General features: G+C 41.4%; 1 protein-coding gene across 8 annotated transcripts in view; it reads left to right on the top strand.

Moving 5' to 3' along the window:
- The window catches only part of SPTLC2 (serine palmitoyltransferase long chain base subunit 2), a 92,437-nt gene that overhangs the window by 51,321 nt on the left and 21,619 nt on the right, over positions 1–19,497 (top strand). For all 8 annotated transcript variants that reach the window (XR_004968339.1, XM_036314199.1, XM_036314170.1 and 5 more), the window contains exons 8-9: positions 612–831; positions 5,924–6,050. Coding sequence is in view for 7 of the 8 variants with exons in the window: in XM_036314199.1 (XP_036170092.1) it covers positions 612–831; positions 5,924–6,050 (347 nt within the window). In the remaining variant the exon portion in view is untranslated. The remainder of the gene's footprint in view (positions 1–611; positions 832–5,923; positions 6,051–19,497) is intronic.

The following is a 19,497-nucleotide window of genomic DNA, read 5'->3' as shown; positions in this document are numbered from 1 at the left end:
ATATTAAGAAATTTTTATTTTATTTATTTGCAGCCCTTCCACTTACTTTCTTACCTCCTAATGTTTTTTAATTCTTTCTGTAGAATTTCAATTGCATACCTATGTGATGCAGAGTCTAACGTTGCCTATAATTACAAGCTTTAGAAGAATCTGCTGTGACTTTTATTCCTCTGTAGTGAATTAAGATTTGCCCTGACCTGTTTGGCTCAATGGATAGAGCGTCGGCCTGTGGACTGAAGGGTCCCGGGTTCGATTCCGGTCAAGGGCATGTACCTTGGTTGCAGGCACATCCCCAGTGGGGGATGTGCAGGAGGCAGCTGATCGATGTTTCTCTCTCATCGATGTTCCTAACTCTCTATCCTTCTCCCTTCCTCTCTGTAAAAAATCAATAAAATATATTAAAGAAAAAAAAAGATTGTGTTCTAGTACTTGTTTTAAAAGATCCATTCTAGCCATGGCATCATTTGATTTTGCCAGTTTAAAACCACAGGCAGAGTTGTTGTTAGACTATTTCAAAAAGCAGTAAAATTCAGAAATTAATATAGTGGCCAGCTCCTAATTTTGAGAGTTAAGAAGTCTCAGTGTATGTATTGTTTACTCTGTTTTGCCAGCATGGAGGGATCCATTGTTCGCCTTCCTGAGGTGATTGCCCTTAAGAAGAAATACAAGGCATACCTGTATCTTGATGAAGCCCACAGCATCGGGGCTCTGGGCCCTGCGGGACGAGGTGTGGTAGATTACTTTGGCCTGGATCCTGAGGATGTGGACGTTATGATGGGAACATTTACCAAGAGCTTTGGTGCTTCTGGAGGATACATTGGAGGGAAGAAGGTAAATGGGCTGTGATTATTGAGCAGTTAAGAACAAAGGCACTGGCTACTAGGTTTAGTAAGTCATGTCTAATAGCTTCCAAACTGGGATGCGAGATCCTGAATTTGTGGTTTAGGCTCATGGTGCCAGCGGGTTCACACTTCAGCTGCCTGGTGAGTGACTGAGGCATTGAAGGCTGGTTCTGTTCATTGTTTGTTGTTTTCTTCTTTGAGCTTCGTTCTAAACTACATGCTGGTTTGAGATATAGAATACCCTCTTGTATGAAAGAACACACAGTGGTGCTGCCTGTTTGCCACACTCTTTTGCTGGGTTTGAGTTGTGCTCAGTTTCAAAGTAGTGGGGTTGTCATGGGAGCTGATGGGAATAAAAGGCCAAGTTCCTTGCCCTTAGACTTAAATGCATCTTGGGTGAACATAAAGACAGGAAGAAAAATGATTATTTTGTTAGCTCTGGTGTATTATAAGGCTTTGTTTTTTATTTTGTTTTGTGGGTTTTTGTGTTTTTGGTTTTTCAATTTAAAAATCATATACTGACCTCTAAGCCATTTGAGGCGTGTGGCATGGTAAAAATGTTTGAACCATGGAGACAGAGGCCTGGGTTTGATTATTTCCTTAACTTTGTGAGACCTTGGACAAAGCATTTAACTTTTCAATTTCCTTATCAGTAAAACAGAGGTAAATATGCTGGCTTATAAGATTGTAGTAAGGGTTTAAGAAATAATGTATGTCCATGCTGCAACATGGATGAACCTTGAAAGCTTTATGTTAAGTTAAAGAAGGAAGTCACAAAAGGTCACATGTTATATTATCTCTTCAACTAGAAGGCCCAGTGCACAAAAATTTGTGCACTGCGGGGGGTCGTCCCCTCAGCCCAGCCTGTGCCCTCTCGCAGTCTGGGACCCCTTGGGGGATGACCACTTGCTGGCTTAGGCCTGCTCCCTGGGGGGATTGGGCCTAAGCTGGCAGTCAGACCTCCCTCTGGCAGCCCGGGAGCCCTCAGGGATGTCCACTTGCCAACGGGGAGCAGGCCTAAGCTGCAGTTGGACATCCTTAGCGCTGCTGAGGAGGTGGGAGAGGCTTTCACCACCACTGCCATACTGGCAGCCGTCAGCCTGGATTGTGGCTGAGCAGAGCTCCCCCTGTGGGAGCATACTGATCACCAGGGGGCAGCTCCTGCATTGAGCGTCTGCTCCCTAGTGGTCAGTGTGTGTCATAGTGACCAGTCATTCCCAGATTCCCAGTCATTCTGCTGTTAGGGTCAGTTTGCATATTACCCTTTTATTATATAGGATAGAGGCCTGGTGCATGTGTGGGGGCCGGCTGGTTTGCCCTGAAGGGTGTCCCGGATCAGGGTGGGGGTCCCGCTGGGGTGCCTGGCCAGCCTGGGTTAGGGGCTGATGGGTGTTTGTAGGCTGGTCACACCCCCTTCAGGGTGGGGGTCCCCACTGGGGTGCCTGGCCAGCCTGAGTGAGGGGCTGAGGGCCGTTTTCAGGCTGGCCACAGCCCCCCCGGCGACAAAAGCTCCCAACCTCTCCTTTTTTTCTTTTTTTTTTTTTTTTTTCTGGGATTTATTTACCTTCTATAATTGAAACTTTGTAGCCTTGAGAGGAGCTCAGAGCCGGCCAGGGCGGGCGGGAGGGAAAGCCTCCTGCTCGCTCCAGCTCCGTGGCCATGCCCGCTGAAAGCAAGTCTCTGGGTTTATTTATCTTCTATAATTGAAACTCTGTTGGTTTGAGTGGAGCTCAGAGCCCGCCGTGGCAGGTGGGAAGTTGGCTTCCTCCATCATTGGGGCAACCAAGCCTCCTGCTTGCTCCAGCTCCGTGGCTGCTGGCCGCCATCTTGGTTGGGTTAATTTGCATATAGTCGCTCTGATTGGCTGGTGGGCATGGCTTAAGGCGAAGCGAAGGTACAGTTTGCATGTTTGTCTTTTATTAGTATAGACTAGAGGCCGGGTGCACAAAAATTTGTGCACTCGGGGGGAAGGGGGGGGTCCCTCAGCCTGGCCTGTGCCCTGTCACAGTCTGGGACCCCTCGGGAGATAACGCCCTGCTGCTTAGGCCTGCTCCCGGGTGGCAGAGGGCAGGCCCAATCCCTAGGTGCAGCCCCTGGTCGGGCTCAGAGCAGGGCCGATTGGGGAGTTGGGGCGCCACCCCCTGTCATGCACAGAGCAGAGCAGATTGAGAGGTTGCGATGCCACCCTCAGTCACGCTCAGGGTAGGGCCTATTGGGGGGTTGGGGCACCGCCCCCTGTCACACTCAAGGCAGGGTCGATGGGGAGGTTGCGGCGCCACCCCCTGTCACGCACAGAGCAGGGCCCATCAGGGGGGTTGGGGCTCCTTACCCTGTCACACACAGAGCAGGGTCGATCAGGGGTTGGGGTGCTCCCCCCTGTCACTCACAGAGTAGGGCCGATAGGGGAGTTGGGGCACTGCCCCCTGTCACACACAGAGCAGGGCGAATCAGGGGGTTGGGGCGCTGCCCTCTATCACCCACAGAGCAGGGCCGATCAGGGGGTTGGGGCGCCGCCACTCTCACACTCAGGGCAGGGCCGATGGGGAAGTTCTGGCTCTACCCTGTCACACACAGAGCAGGGCCCGTGTGGGGTGGGTTGGGGCGCCGCACCCTGTCACACACAGAGCAGGGCCAATCAGGGGGTTGGGGCGCCGCACCCTGTCACACAGAGCCGCAGGGCGATCGGGGGCTTGGGGAGCCCCCCCGTATCAGGCACAGAGCAGGGCTGATCAGGAGGTTGGGGCGCCTTCGCCTGTCATGAAAAGAGCAGGGTGGATAGGGAGGTTGTGGCCCCACCCCCTGTCACACACAGAGCCGCAGGGCCATCAGGGGTTTTGGGCGCTGCCCCCTGTCACACTGATCCCGGTGCTGGGAGGCATATTACCCTTTTACTATATAGGATAGAGGCCTGGTGCATGGGTGGGGCTGGCTGGTTTGCCCTGAAGGGTGTCCTGGATCAGGGTGGGGGTCCCCACTGGGGTGCCTGGCCAGCCTGGATGAGGGGATGATGGCTGTTTGCAGCTGGTCACACACCCTTCAAGGTGGGTGTCCCCACTGGGGTGCCTGGCCTGTCTGGGTGAGGGGTTGAGGGCTGAAGCTCCCAACTGCTCCTTTTTTTCTTTTTTTTTTCTTTATTCTGGGCCAGCTTTAGCTCTGGCTCCAGCTCTGAGGCCTCTGCTGCTGAAAGCAGGTATCTGGTTTGTTTGTGTTCTATAATTGAAACAATGTATAACTCCAGCTCTGAGATCCTGGCTCGCTGAAAGCAGGTTTCTGGGGTTTTGTTTAGCTTCTATATTTGTAACTATGTTTCAAACTGCAGGCTCAGAGGCCGGCAAGGCAGGCGGGTAACGTTGGTTTCCTCCGTCACTGAAGCAAGCAAGACTCATGTTAGTTTCAAGCTGCCTGGCTGCTGGCTGTCATCTTGGCTGGCAGTTAATTTGCATATCGCCCTGATTAGCCAATGGGAAGGGTAGCGGACGTACGCTAATTACCATGTTTCTCTTTTATTAGATAGGTATAGATATGCTTTATCCAGAATAGGCAGATCATAGAGATAGAAAGTAAATTGGTGGTTGCTAGGGGTTGAGGAGCTGGGGGAAGTGGAAAGTGACTGCTAATGGGTGTGAGGTTTCTTTTTGAGGTAATGAAAATGTTCTAAAATTAGGTAGTGATGACAGTTGTATAGTTCTATGAATATACTAAAAAACACTGAATTGTACACATTGAAAAAGTGAATTCTATCGTATGTGAATTATATCTCATTAAAACTGTTACTTTGCCCTAGCCAGTTTGGCTCAGTGGATATAGTATTGACCTGCAGACTGAAGGGTCCCAGGTTTGATTCCCGCCAAGGGCACGTTGCAGGCTTGATCCCCCGCATGATCGGAGCTCCTTTGGGCAGCAACCAATCGATGTGTCTCTCTCAAATCAGATTTTCTCTCTCTGTCTCTCCCCTTCCCTTCCACTCTCTTTAAAAATCAATGGACAAATATCCTCAGGTAAGGATTAACAAAAACAAACAAACAAAAAAATGCTGTTTAAAAACTGCAGTTTTAGGGAAAAAACAGTGTATGTTAAATATTTGTATGTGGCATATAGTTGGTAATTGTAAATTTCTTTAATTCCTCTTTAATACTTTGGAAATCTTAAAGCATGGATTTTCTCTTAATAATTGATTGCCCTTTAGAGAAAATTTATTATCAGTAGTTTTAGTCCAGTTTGGTAGATTTTTTACCTTGAGTTTTGATAATGGGACCAGGCTACTTTGGAGAGTTGATTGCCTTTTGGTAAGATTTATTGCTAAATCAAAGGACAGATAATAATACTCTGGGAGGTATTTTCGGTACATTATATTTATGTTATTGTGGGTTTTATATAATTTTGCGTAATTTTGCGTACACTATTAAAAAGCCACATTATGTGTCTTCTTGATTCTGGTACATAAGCTTTTTTGTGTGAATGTTTAAAGACTTAGTGAAGTTAGAAGGTATCAGTGATTGGGGATAGACAACTGATTTCTTTGAAAACCTTGTATCTTATAAACAAGGTTTTTCTTTATTCTTTGTTGCAGGCCTTAGTGTTCTGTGAAAGACCCAGGGATTTTCTGCCACATATAATTTTATAAATATATATGTGGAGGATATTGAATGCCTTTAAAATTGATTTAGAGAATTGATTTTCTCTGATCTAGAAGTGTAAGGAGGGCTTTGCAGATGTGGGATGCAGATGATATTTTCTTTAATACTTACAAGTAAACCACTTGTCCAAAAGTAATATAAACACTTTCTTGTTTAATTCTGCATTGTAGATCTATTTATATCATTAAGTGATACGCTGTCCAAATTTAGAGGGTTTCTTTAAAACTACTTTCTCATTCTGTGTGGCAGGTTTAAAAAATAAAACAAAGCGTAAGGACGTTGCCATGTGTCCAACCCAGTTGGTTGTCCTTGCCTCTCAGATTAGTGTCCCTATTCCAGTCTGCTGAAGGGAGGAGGAGCCTGCTTTCTCCTGGAAGGTAGGCAGTGACATTGCCGGTGAACCCAAACATTGCCTCTGATGCCTTGCTTCTGTGAACTCCCCAGGAGCTGATAGACTATCTGCGAACACATTCTCATAGTGCAGTGTATGCCACGTCACTGTCACCGCCTGTTGTGCAGCAGATCATCACCTCAATGAAGTGCATCATGGGGAAGGATGGTACCACCCTTGGTAAGTAGTTCTTTCCTTGGAAAATGTCCTGGCCTCTGTAAATATTTAGCAACCAAACAAAGGTTTGTTCTAGAGCTTTTTGCCTAAAATGAGGAGCCAGGTACCCTAATCAGCAAGCTGGCAGGTGTGTGAGGCCTTGGTTTCTATGGACACTCTTCAGTGTTTGATACACATGCCATGAGAACTAGTCTGGCTTGCTTCCTGTTGAATTTTATTCTCTATCGGTGGTGAGATTTTAATCTAACAATCCTCCCTACCCTTTTTAATCACAGGAAATAAGTCTTTAGGATCTTTCTTGAACTGCACAATTTTATGTGAAAATAGAATTCACTATATAGTGATATTTCATTCCCATGGTATTTAAAAGCTGCTGTTTTCATGAATTAGTGTCCTTGACTTGGTGCCTTGAAAAGAGTTTGTAATTTAACATACAGTAGCTAATATAGGTCATCCTGAATTTGTTTATTCTGTCTTTGGTGGAATTTGTAGAGTAGGTGCCCTAACTTAAAATACTAAAATGAACAATCAAGTGTGCGTTTGCTTTCAATAGTTCACTTTTATTCTGCATCCTTAGGAGGCAGTGTTAACTGCAGAAAAGTTACAATGAAAGGGGAGCAGGTGGATTTTTGTTTTGTTTTTTCACTTTTAAAAGTATTTTAATTGAAGAGCCATACATTAATTGTGCATGTTGGTTTTTTAATGCTTCTAAAATCATTTTTACTGTCATAAAAGATCTCACATTCTCAGCCTTGAGCTCTAGACTTTTTAGTTAAATAACACTATAGTAAGATTAATTTGGTTTGCATTGAAAAACAACAAAGAAGTGATATGTCTGATTTTGATTGATTTAAACCTGTTTTCTTAAGTCAGAATTTTACCTTAATATTACTATTACTTCTGATCTGTGATACATGCTTGTTATCTCTAGTGAGAGATTTTTGGAAATAGATTTTTGAAGTGTTGATCATTTTCAATTTCATGAATTGATTCCTGGAGAAAAAACATTTCATTAATGTTGTGAACACAGCATGGAGCCTTGAGCTTAGCTCCCTCTTAACAGTTATAATGTTATCTTCTTTCCTCCCCACATGGTGTTATTGAAATAGTGTGCTTTGATCTGAGATATAGTGATATATCTATTTATCTATATAGCTAGCACTTATCAAGCTACTTCACATAGGTGCATCAACCTTATTGATTCAGCAGACAGCTTTAGACAACTAAAAAAATGGATGGCTAACAGCTATCAAAGTTAACTTTGGATAATTTATTTGCCCTGACCCCAGAGTGTGAATCTGTGATGCTGACCTCTTGATAAGGATAAGTGACTTATCTGTACTAAATAATGAAATCTAGGTGGTGAGAAAATGAAATATGGTAATTAGATATAGGCTTTGGGTTAGCATTCGTTTTCCAGTTTATTGCCTCTCTAACCACCCCCCCCCCCAAGCTTAGTGGCATGAAACAACAGCCATCTTATTACGCTCACAGATTCTGCGGGTCAGGAATTCGGTCAGAACACAGCAGGGATGGCTTGTCTTTGCTCCACAATATCTGGGGCTTAAGCTTGGAAGACTCAAGCCACTGGGTTAGACTCAGATGGCTGGGGGCTGGGATCATCTGAAGGGTTCCACACTCACATGTCACCTGGGCTGGAGTGACTAGAAGGCTGGGCCCAGCTGAGGCTCTTGACTAGAGCACCTTCACATGTCCTTATCATGTGGCATGGGTTCTTCATAGCATGATAACTAGGGTATCCAGAGAGGATGCTTTAGCAAGCAAGTGTTCCAAGGAACCTGCTGCAACCCCGTGACCTTTTCTGATCTGTTATGAGCAGGTGACTAAGGCCAGCCCAGATTGCAGGACATGGGAAATCACACTCCATCTCAAATGGGAGGTGGGTCAAAGAATTTACAACCATTTTAAAAAATTGCCACTACCAGCTTTTAAATAATATATTTTTAAAATTACTCCCTAAAGCTTTTCTTTATTGTTGACACTGTTACAGATGTCCTGTTACTCTCCTTCACCCAGCCACCACCCTCTTCACTAAAATTTTAAATTAGTATGACAAACTTCTGTTGCCTACATTGTTTCTCTGCCAAAATACAGGATAATAAAAATCTAACCAAAAATAGACTTACAAACCATTTTTCATAAAGCCTTTTAACTGATCTTAATTAATTTGGCCTGATTTATTTTATTTTTGAGTGCATTAGGTAATGCTTATTTTTATGGCACCACTGAAAGCATCTTTTTATTGTCCTTGTAGAAAAAGAGCTGTGAACCATGCAAGAACCTCTTTACTATGTCTTAAGGTGGCCTTAAAAAGAGGCATCTCCAATTAATTACCTGAGTGTGATTTTACAATAGAATGACCTGCTTTAAGAGAAAGTTAATCTCTGATGTTCAGGACATGGCATTTCATTGATCTCACAAACGTTGAGTATCTCACTAAATGTTAAGATGGTGTGAATCAGAATCCACAGGAAATGGGCATACAAGCAGATCATTTAAGTGACGTATATACTTGGGGAGTATTGAGGATGCAGGGGATAGTGGGCTGTTGATTAGTCCCAGAGACTAGTGCTGCTTAGAAAAATTGAAGTTTTATTAATCATAACATATGCTGTGTGTTAGCAAGTGGTAAGTACCTTGGGGAAAAGGTAAGCCAGGATGGTGGGCGATCAGGAGTTCTGGGGACCAGTTTGCAATTTTAATTAGGGTGGTCATTGAAAGGGTAGGATTTTAGCAAGGACTTGAAGGTGAAGCTTTAGCCCTGAAAATCCAGGGATAGAAGGCCCTCAGATGGAGGCTACTCTTTCCTGTACTTTGATGCTTTTACTCTGTGTTCAGGAATAGCAAGGAGGCCACTATGGCCAGAGCATAATAGTACAGGTGAGTGAAGTGAGGATAGAGGTTGTGCAGAGTGTAGAAGTTCCAGCAGGGGGCAGTCTTACCTTGTAAAAGTATTAGGTTGATACAAAAACAGACAGTTTTTGGTAATACAAGGATGAGTGTAATAAAATATTAGGATAATGCTGTTTTAGAAAGATGGAGACTTTACCAAAAATGAGCTTTCAGTTAATAGGTAGTATTATTGGGCAGAAACACCAAAAGCCTATTGGTCGGTTGGAGTAGATAGGCTTAGGGATTTCACTGTATATGAGTTATACCAAAGCTGAATGTATGAAAGTTGACTAACGCTTTACTAAATTTTTTCCAAGTATATGTCATCTCCCCTATCAGATTATAAATTCTTTGAGGGCAGGGACCCATGTCTTGCTTCTTCTTTGCATCTTTTCTTTCTTCTTCTTTTTTTGGGGGAGGGGGGGTGGTTATCCTCAATAGAGGATATTCTTGCCATTGATTTTTTTTTTTTTTTTTTGAGAGAGAGTGGAAGGGAGGTGGAGAGACAGAGAGAGAAACTCTGATGTGAGACACACCAATTGGTTCTCTCCCATACTCTGACCTGAGCTAGAGATCCAGCCTCCAACTGAGGTTTATGCACTTGATTGGAATCGAACCCGGAACCCTTCAGTCCGCAGACCGACGCTCTATCCACTGAGCCAAACTGGCCAGGGCTCCTTTGCATCTTAAATAGTGCTTATTTCAAGACCTTAGAGTCAATAATTGACTTCATTGTTCTCAAAATTATTTTCTCTCTTCCCCAAGTAGAATGAAAATTGGGAGTTTTGGCCACCTTTTGTTTCTTCTGTTTAGAGCTGTGTTTGGCACATAGTAGGCATGCAGTAAATACTTGGTGAATGATTAAATGAATAATCTTTTGGTGCCTTGAAGAGAAGCAATATGACTTAGTGACCTATGATTTAGTCCTTTATTATATTCTTAAACTCTGAGAAGTTAAGAACTCTGTACACCTAAAGAGGATAACATTAGTCATTCACTCTTTCAGGATTATTTCTGAATTAAAGCCTCATGTATACTGACCAATGTGACTTAGGAAAAAATATACAATAGATTTATGATTGATAATTTGTTTTTTTAATATAAATGCAATATTTGATTTGATGCTGTTACAGATTTTCTTTTAGTGAGAAAATCTTCGTACTCTTATGATACAGTTGGTTTGGCCTTTACTATCTTAGCCAGGTCCGCTTGTTACCAGAAGCAACTATTTATAAGCTAGGTTTCAGAGCCAGGGAAGCATTTGCTCCATTTTAACTTGTAGATTTTGTATCTCATTAGTGATATAGATATAGAAACTAACCCTTGGAAGAACATTAAAAATCAAATTAGAGAAGCTAAACTTAGTTTTTTATAAAAAGGACTTACAGGTAACTATAAAGCAGGTTAGACTTTAATTAAAATATAAATACTTGCTTGTCATTAAATACTTAAGTTGATTTTAGGGTTGTCTATTAATATCTGTTTTATTTCAAGCAAAGACATGACCTGTGTCAGATTGTAGAATTTATGGCACTATATGTCCTTCACATTTAGTGGCTACTATTCTCTCTCTGTGGGCTTCGTATGATTTTCATCTTTTTGCCCCCAACCAGAGTTAGTGGATCTGAAATAGTTGTTTCGTAATGATAATACTTAATGAGCTATGAAATATAAAGCAAGTCTTTCATTTAAGATGAAGTCAAAACTAAAATATTACTTGAGATCTAGGGGATTAAAAAATGAGAAAATACTTAGCCTTGACACTTGAGAAACTTTCCTTTTTTTAACACAAACGTAGTGAAATAATATTGGTTTTAATTAGTTTCGAGTGTTTAGGGCCAGTTAGAGCTAAGCATTCAAGGTTTAGCTATGGTTATAAACCAGATGTAAATATCAAAAATCTTGACAGTGTAAAAGTAGCCACAAGAAGGCTGGGGATGTCGAAAGTAGGGAGAGAGAGGTGAGGGCGTACAAGTGTGTCAGTTTCTGTCATCATACTTGTTGGAAAGTTAGTAGATACTACCAACTTTATAAATAACACATTTTGAAGTTAAGAAATAGTCTTTAAATTTATGAAGTTATGTAATCAGCCACGAGAAGACTTAAAAATAGTAATATTTATTACAAGATTGGTTGTGATTTGTGGAGCCAACATGGAAAGTAATCGAAGTACAAACGCATACCATGTAGGTGGAACAAGAAGCAGAGGTGTAAGTGTAGTGCTTAGCATTGTGGTACTAGCTACCAGAAAAGCCAGAAACAGAACCTGGAGCCACTTCCTGGTCAGGGGGGGGGGGGGGGGGACTTCTATTTTTTAGTTAATACTCTACACTACTAGAATTTTATCAAGTAGTTTTAAAACTGTTCTATTTTTAGATTCCAACGTACATTTATAACATATGGAAATAAATCCTGCTTATAAGATTGAAAGTAAGGCCTAAACATATACAGAAATAGTTTATAGTTGATTATTAATAAATGTTTTCTTTTGGGGGGGGAAGACATGTTACTCTTTGGGGACTAGAGTGGAGCCTTCAGAAAAGCTGCAGCTTACAAGGGAAGTTGAGATCTGTTCCCTACCTACTTTGTAAATTCTCCTTTCTCCTTCTTCCCTACCTTTTCCACATTTACTCTCCAGTTCCTGTCCTTTTCCCAAAGAAGAGAGGGACATGTGACTAGGAACCAAAATAGGTTGACAATGGGTGGAGGTTGTGCTGCTCATGTGCTTGTATCTTGAGTGGGTATATTGAGTTAGAACAGGCTGGTGGAGAGAAAAAAAATGAAGCCTAGGAAATTCTGACCAATTCCTTTAGACATTTGAAGTTCTAGCTTTTACTTTTCACATTACTAATCCAAGTCCAGTAATGGAAATGTAGCTGTAAGGTCTGTTTATGAATCAAGGCAAATTGTCTGACCAAAGCAACTAAAATTGTGCTTGTCCATTTTTCAGAGCTTTGCTTTGATGTGTTTTATTTCTGGCTAAAGATATAGTTAATAAAATGTGTCCAGCTTAGTGTCTGACATTTAGTATAAGCCTTTCAGTAATTTTGCTGAATGAATGAGTGCACACATGATCCAGAGATAACTAACTAGAAAATGAGTGGGTTCTTGTATAGTGGAATCTTAAGCCAGAATGGCAAAATTATGGAATAAAACTAGATAGGAACCTTTTACTAGATCAATGATGACAAAAAACTTTCTAGAAAATTACTTTTAGTACTTCATTTTGAAAGGAATTGGGCCCATTTAGCAATGTTGGTATAGGAGAAAAAAGACTTTGGGTAGATTGAGGTGTAATTAAAATTAGGTTTGGCTCGCCCTGACCGGTTTGGTTCAGTGGATAGAGCAACGGCCTGCGGACTGAAGGGTCCCAGGCTCGATTCTGGTGAAGGGCATGTACCTTGGTTGTGGGCACATCCCCAGTAGGGAGTGTGCAGGAAGCAGCTGAATCGATGTTTCTAACACTCTATCACTCTCCTTCTCCCTTCCTCTCTGTAAAAAAATCAATAAAATATATTTTTAAAAAAATTAGGTTTGGCTCATTTGCCTTAATTCCTATAATAGACTTGTTAACGAGGTATTGAATGATCACCTTGAGAAGCCCAGGAACTGTCAAAAACAAATTTAAGAGAACTGAAAAACTTAAAGGAAAACCAAACAACCACAAAACAACCTTCCAGGATTCCCATGCTAGAGGGGCAGAACTGTTCAAGAAAACAGTGTTTTGGGGGTGGGGGTTATAAAGAGAATTTCCTGCTTCTCTGCAGGAGGCTAACAGCTTCTAACATTCACTTGTTATGCTTGGCAGGTGGAATTTTCCTTTGGCTGGGCCTGGGTACTCCCCTCTCTAAACCCTGTGCTTTCTGAGTCCAGGAATATTTGGGTTTCACTTTTTCTTTATTATATTTATCTGTTTACGTAATTTGTTCATGTTACTATTAGAAATTCATCTAAATAAAAGTGAAGTTTTCTAGTAAACACAGTTTTATGTTAGCCATGGTATGTTTAGAGGTGTATCTGAGGGTCAGGCTAGACCCCTCCTGTCTTATAATTTACTACCTGAACACAGTTAAAAAATATTCAATTTCACATTAATCAAACATTAATTAAACCTACTCTGTGTCCTGTGGTGGGTATGTTCTTTAGGAGTTGAACAGTGCATACTTCTTGCCCAGTCTAGTGGTAGGGGTTGGATTCCAGGGAAGCATTGATCTCAGAGCCATAGATAAATTCTTCCTTCGTTCAGCTTCCTCTTTTCTCAGTTTCCTTTCTCGCTCACCCACCCACTCCCCAAAACCTTAAACTTCCTTAAAGTCAGCTAATTTTTTGAAGCAAACTCAGATCTTCTGTTTCTTATCAACCTTTTGTTAATGTAAAAAACCATTGAAACCTGTAAAGGATTTTTGTGAGTTTATTTGAGCCAAACTGTCGACATATGCCGGGAAGCAGAACCTCAACGAATTGAGATAGTGCTCCGGAGAATGGCGGGGTTACATCCGTATTTATACATGAAATTCATTGGTGACACATTTAAGGAGGTGGGATTAAGCGAAGTGGGGGAAACCTCTGTGATAGGATAAAAAGTAAAATGATGGACACATACTTAGGTGGGTGCAGGAACAATTAACATGATAAATGAAAGAATCTGCTGCATCTGTCCTGGGCTTAGCACATCTGATTGTGCCCCAGGGGCTCCAGATACAGGGAAATCACAAGTTACCCAGACATTTCAAGGATATGTTATCATAGATGCAAAAAGACAGATAGGCTCAGTTACGGTAAAGGTTGACCTTATCAGTGAAGATATTGGCTTAGGACGTAACTGCCCACCATAACTGCTTTTAGTTAAGGTTTAATTTCAGACCATCCTTTGTGGTTACTTTAGGTCTCCCAGTCTGCAAAACTGCCATGCAGGCCTCTCCTGAGCTTGTCAGGTCAGCATGTGGCCCCTTTCGTCCACACTTTCTATGTGGATTTTTTTTCTTACACAATCTCACTGTACTAAATTACTAGCAATCAAAGAAAAATAACGATTTTTCTTTTGTAAAGTAGTCTCATTATCATCTAGGTCAGTGGTCGACAAACTGCGGCTCGCAAGCCACCCGCGGCTCTTTGGCCCCTTGAGTGTGGCTCTTCCACAAAATACCAACTTTTGCGCATGGGCCACGAAGTTTCAATCGCACTGTACGTGCGCGTTCACACGTGGTATTTTGTGGAAGAGCCACACTCAAGGGGCCAAAGAGCTGCATGTGGTTCATGAGCCGCGGTTTGTTGACGACTGATCTAGGTTATAGGACTTTTTAACCATTGGCTTAAGCTTTCTGACATCAGCAACCAATATGAACACTACAGGTGAAGAAACTTGAGCTTACAAATGCACCAAGTTTTCTTAATATCTTGTCTCTGAGTAGAATGTACTTTCTTGAACTCCATCCACTTCTACTTCTAAAGTTGCATTAATGATATTTAACATTTTCTTAAAACAGGCTATTTTACAACCTATTTCTGATTTTGTGATTTCTGGTCTGCTTGTTTTCCAAAAGGCAGCAAAGTTGAGTTGTGAGTGATCAGCCCCACGAATGAAAGCCCTTTGGGGCATCTGCCTACCTGTTTCCTCTCTGTGGATTAGTAATCCCTTTCACCTCCCTCCCTGCTCCAGAAATCTATTCTGAGTACTCATGAGCTTTTATATCATGGTCTGTCTATTTCTTCTTCCACTCCCATCTCTTTCTTCCAAATCCAAATGCTAATAAAAGTTTCCTGCCACAAGAGTGGTCTCTCCTTTTTTGTCTTGTTTCAGAGTTTGTTTGAAGCTAGCTATTATAATAGATGCCCACAGGCAGCAGGCTGAAAGCTAACCTTTGAACAAATGTAGACTTGTTCATTTAGTAAAATATCGTTCTTAATTCAAAACATAAATAAGGAGTTTGAGTTCATTTCTCTGGAACAGAAAAGGAGCCCTGAACTAGAAGTTCCTCCCTTAGTAGATGGTGTAAGATGATATAAAGGAACTAAACTCTTAATTGAAGTACAGTACTGTTAGGCTGTTTTTTTGTAAGATTGAAGTGAGGGAATTACTGTAGTTTTTTCATAATAAAATATCTTTAAAATTTCCCCCCACAGCCCTAGCTGGTTTGGCTCAATGGATAGAGCATCAGCCTGCGGACTGAAGGGTCCCGGGTTCGATTCCGGTCAGGGGCACATGCCTGGATTGCGGGCTGGATCCCCAGTAGGGGGCGTGCAGGAGGCAGCCGATCAATGATTCTCTCTCATCATTGATGTTTCTGTCTCTCCCTCTCCTTCCTCTCTGAAATTAATAAAAATATATTTTTTAAAAAAACATTTTTTGCCACAGTTTTATATATTCAGATACTGTTTAGTTGAGACATGTGATCATTACTTCAGCCTTTTCTTCTCATCACTTCTAATTTGTTAACTTTATAGCCCAGACTCTGTTTTGTTTGTTGAAGAATAACTTTCTAAATCTTAACATGGTTGGAGTTGCATTCCTTCCTTTCCCCCTCCCCCCAAATTATTTCTGAGGACTTTATCTGGGAGACTTGAGCCTAGCTTTCATCAACTTTATTGCTGTTTATTGCTGTAAGAATACTTAATACATATAAACAAGTGACAAGTTAGATGGCCTCTGTTCTCCATTAAGAACTGTTATGCTGATGGCTTGCCAGATTTGAGAGCTTTCTGAAGAGGAGTTGGTTTATTTTCTAATGGTCACCTACGGTTTTTCTAATTATCTAAATATTTGTATCTTCCTGCCATGTACTTAGCAATGAAGTGAGGTTCAGAAGGACCATGCATTAAGGTGTTCTCTTTCAAGCCCATTCTCAAACTTTGTCCATAGACAATTTGCATCAGAGGTACTTTTAGTATGGTGTTCCTACCATTGCTCACACACAGAAAAGCTTAAAATTTAGTAATAATGCTGATATCAGGGTGATATCAGGCCCCTTGCAGACCCAGTGAGGGTGAGACCCTGGCAGGGTGTTATTTAAAAGCACCCCACATAATTTTTTTTTTTTTTAAATATATTTTATTGATTTTTTACAGAGAGGAAGGGAGAGAGAGATAGAGAGTTAGAAACATCGATGAGAGAGAAACATCGATCAGCCGCCTCCTGCACACCCCCCACTGGGGACGTGCCCGCAACCCAGGCACACGCCCCTGACCGGAACCGAACCCGGGACCCCTCAGTCCGCAGGCCGACGCTCCATCCACTGAGCCAAACCGGTTTCGGCCACCCCACATAATTTTACTACTGGAGAGCTTGTCCACTCTACCAGTCCACTAGGACTTGGTGGTCAAGGCCCTGGTATATACATTTTAAAGAAAACCTCAGTTAATAATCAAACTAACTTTTAAGAGATTTAAGAATTGCCCTGTAGCCCGGCTGGCATAGCTCAGTGGTTGAGCGTCAACCTATAAACCAGGAGGTTACGGTTCAATTCCGAGTCGGGGCACATGCCTGGGTTGCGGGCTTGATCCCAGTATGTGGTGTGCAGGAGGCAGCCGATCAATTATTCTCTCTCATCATTGATGTTTCTATCTCTCTCCCTCTCCCTTCCTCTCTGAAATCAATAAAAAAATATATATTATTTTAAAAAAGAGAGATAAGGACACATATGTAATACCTTAATCAATAGAGGGGGGAAAAAAAGAATTGCCCTGTTTTTTGAGCTTGCTTACATCAAAGAGAACCAAAAAGAATTCTACTGATTGATGGTAATTGGGGAAAGGAAAGGAAATCTGAAGGCAAGATGTATGATCTCTTTTTTAAAAAACAAATAAGGGAAATGTTGACTTCTGGAGCAGGACTTTGGTGGTAAAGCTAAGTTGCTAATTTTCATTGTTTTTGGAAATCTAAATACCTCGATGCTTCCTTCTGATGATTCTTGCTGAATGAATCGGTGGCATACATGAAATTTAAAACCAATTAGGGAAGGGAGAAAAGAAAGCTAAGGAGTCAGAGGTCTATGATCAGGCTTCTTAAGGCTGGTTGGAATTACCTTTTGTTTTACTTTTTTTTATAGAGTATTAATTATCCAGAATCTCAAATTTTCTAGTACATAACCTACAAATGGCCTTGCCCACTATAAACTTTAAAAAATTTTGTGAAACTCTTTATTGCCTTGCCTTCTACCTCTAAAACTATTGGTTGAATTCCAAGCCTAGCCTTATTGCCTTATTTGCTAATAGTGCTCCTCATCTGAAGGTGGATGCTTGACCACAGTACATGTATTTCCTCATCCTTTTAGTTCTGTCTAAAAGTGTCCTGTGATATTTTCCAGCCCCGAAGGGGGATGGTAGGATCATCTTTGGACAAATTAAGACTTTCTGTCCTGCCTGTGAGCTGGTAGCATTTAAAACTCAGTGCCTTAATTTTTCATAGGTACTTGGCCTCCTTTCTTCCTTTTGTTTAAGAACCTCTGTTTTGGGCTGTGCATTGGCAACCATTCTTTTAAACTCTTGATTATATTGAATCAACAACTTTAAGCCTTGGCCCCTGCTGCTTGTCGCACATCCTGCGGCTGTCCTCAGGAAATCCTGCTTTTTGGCATTGCAACTAATTAAAGGATTAAGCTACTACTAGGGAGGAGGTGATAGACTGTGCTTGTGAGAGAAATTTACTGTGCAGGGCTTGGTGCTAACAAAGGCTGCTCTAGTTGCAGATGAGAGAAATAGCAATAGTAATATGGGAAAGTAGACTAAAATACTTGGACACAGTCTTGTTCAGAGGTAAAAAAAAGAAAACAAAACCTAAGGGCTGCTTTAACACTAGAAAGACTGAAATTTAGTATATACCTATATTGCCCAAAAGCAGTCAAAATGACTGCATTGTGAAAGAATAATATCGGAGCACTCTTCACTTATGTTCCTTAGCTTTTCCAATAACTCACTTCTAGTCGACATTTCTTTCATGAATTTAGGGCACAAAAGAAATACAATAAACAACTTATTAGAACAAGTATCACTGCATAAAGATTCGAATAACAAGTACTAGTTTAGCTTATTGAGCAACTGCAACTTATCAAGTATCGACAATTTATCATGTACTTGTATGTTATCATGTGACGGTAATCGAAAAAAAATGAAAACTGTTATTTCAATACAGAGCCGACCTGGTCATATAAGAAATTTACTCAATTCAATAATAAGAGTCATAATTTCCCCCGCCCCAAGCAGTCAAAATGACTGCTTTTGGGCAATATAGGTATAACACATATATATATACCGGAAATGAAGGAGGGGGAGGTAACTACAATTATTAATAAATGCATTCATATGTTGTAAAAAAAGTCACAAAATTCTAAGACATTGTGTCCTTATATACATAATTGTTTTTCTAATTGAAATTAAAAAACAGTCAAAATGACTTCCTTGGGCAATCTAGTGTTAAAAAAGTATCGCTAGGGTAGGGAGAGGAGTCTGCTTTGATGTTCTTCAGCTTGACAATTGTCCGAGCTGAGCACTTTCATAGTTGTCCCCAGTCCAGCAATATAAGGGCTGTCTCTAAGAGATGCTAACCAGCCGTGGGCAATCTACGGCCTGCGGGCCGGATCCGGCCCGTTTGAAATGAATAAAACTAAAAAAAAAAAAAGACCGTACCCTTTTATGTAATGATGTTTACTTTGAATTTATATTAGTTCACACAAACACTCCATCCATGCTTTTGTTCCGGCCCTCCAGTCCAGTTTAAGAACCTATTATGGCTCTCGAGTCAAAAATTTTGCCCACCCCTGTTAAACCTAGTTCGCATTCTTTTTGCCTCAGTGTCATAAAGGTACTGAACTCTTGCTGCCCGAAGTTGCTTATAAATAACGCTTTTATGAGACTGTTTACTGAATCATGAACATTTCCAGTGCCGTTTAGTTGGTACAAGGGGAAGGAAAAGTTACCCTAGGGTGAGCTCCTTGTTTTCCCAGTTTTGTGTATTGCGCTGAGCTTTCCACCTTGGTGACCTGTACCTGGCTCATTGTCCTTGCTCTCTGCTCATGTCTAAGTGCCTATCACAAAAATATGGGATTTTTTTTTAATAATTTTTTTTAATATATTTTATTGATTTTTTTACAGAGAGGAAGGGAGAGAGATAGAGAGTTAGAAACGTCGATGAGAGAGAAACATCGATCAGCTGCCTCCTCTCCTGCACATCTCCCACTGGGGATGTGCCCGCAACCCAGGTACATGCCCTTGACCGGAATCGAACCTGGGACCTTTCAGTCCCCAAGCCGACGCTCTATCCACTGAGCCAAACCGGTTTTGGCATGGGATTTTTAATACCACATTTAAATTACTCATTTATTCATTCATACTTATTTTGTTCATAAAAGCAGTACATATACATTTTCAAAAACCCAAATATTGCAGATATATGTCACAGAAAGAAACAGTTCTCTGTGATCTCACTAACCAACCAGTGTCTGTTGTTTGGCATATAGTGTACAGATTTCTTCGAGTGCATGCACTTATATACAAATGATTTTTATTACTGCTGTTACTTTTTAGCAATAGCTTTAAATGCCAC

Source organism: Myotis myotis, unplaced genomic scaffold, assembly GCF_014108235.1.
Source record: "Myotis myotis isolate mMyoMyo1 unplaced genomic scaffold, mMyoMyo1.p scaffold_m19_p_1, whole genome shotgun sequence".
Classification (NCBI taxonomy): Eukaryota; Metazoa; Chordata; class Mammalia; order Chiroptera; family Vespertilionidae; genus Myotis; species Myotis myotis.
This window is presented reverse-complemented; position numbering and strand designations above follow the sequence as displayed.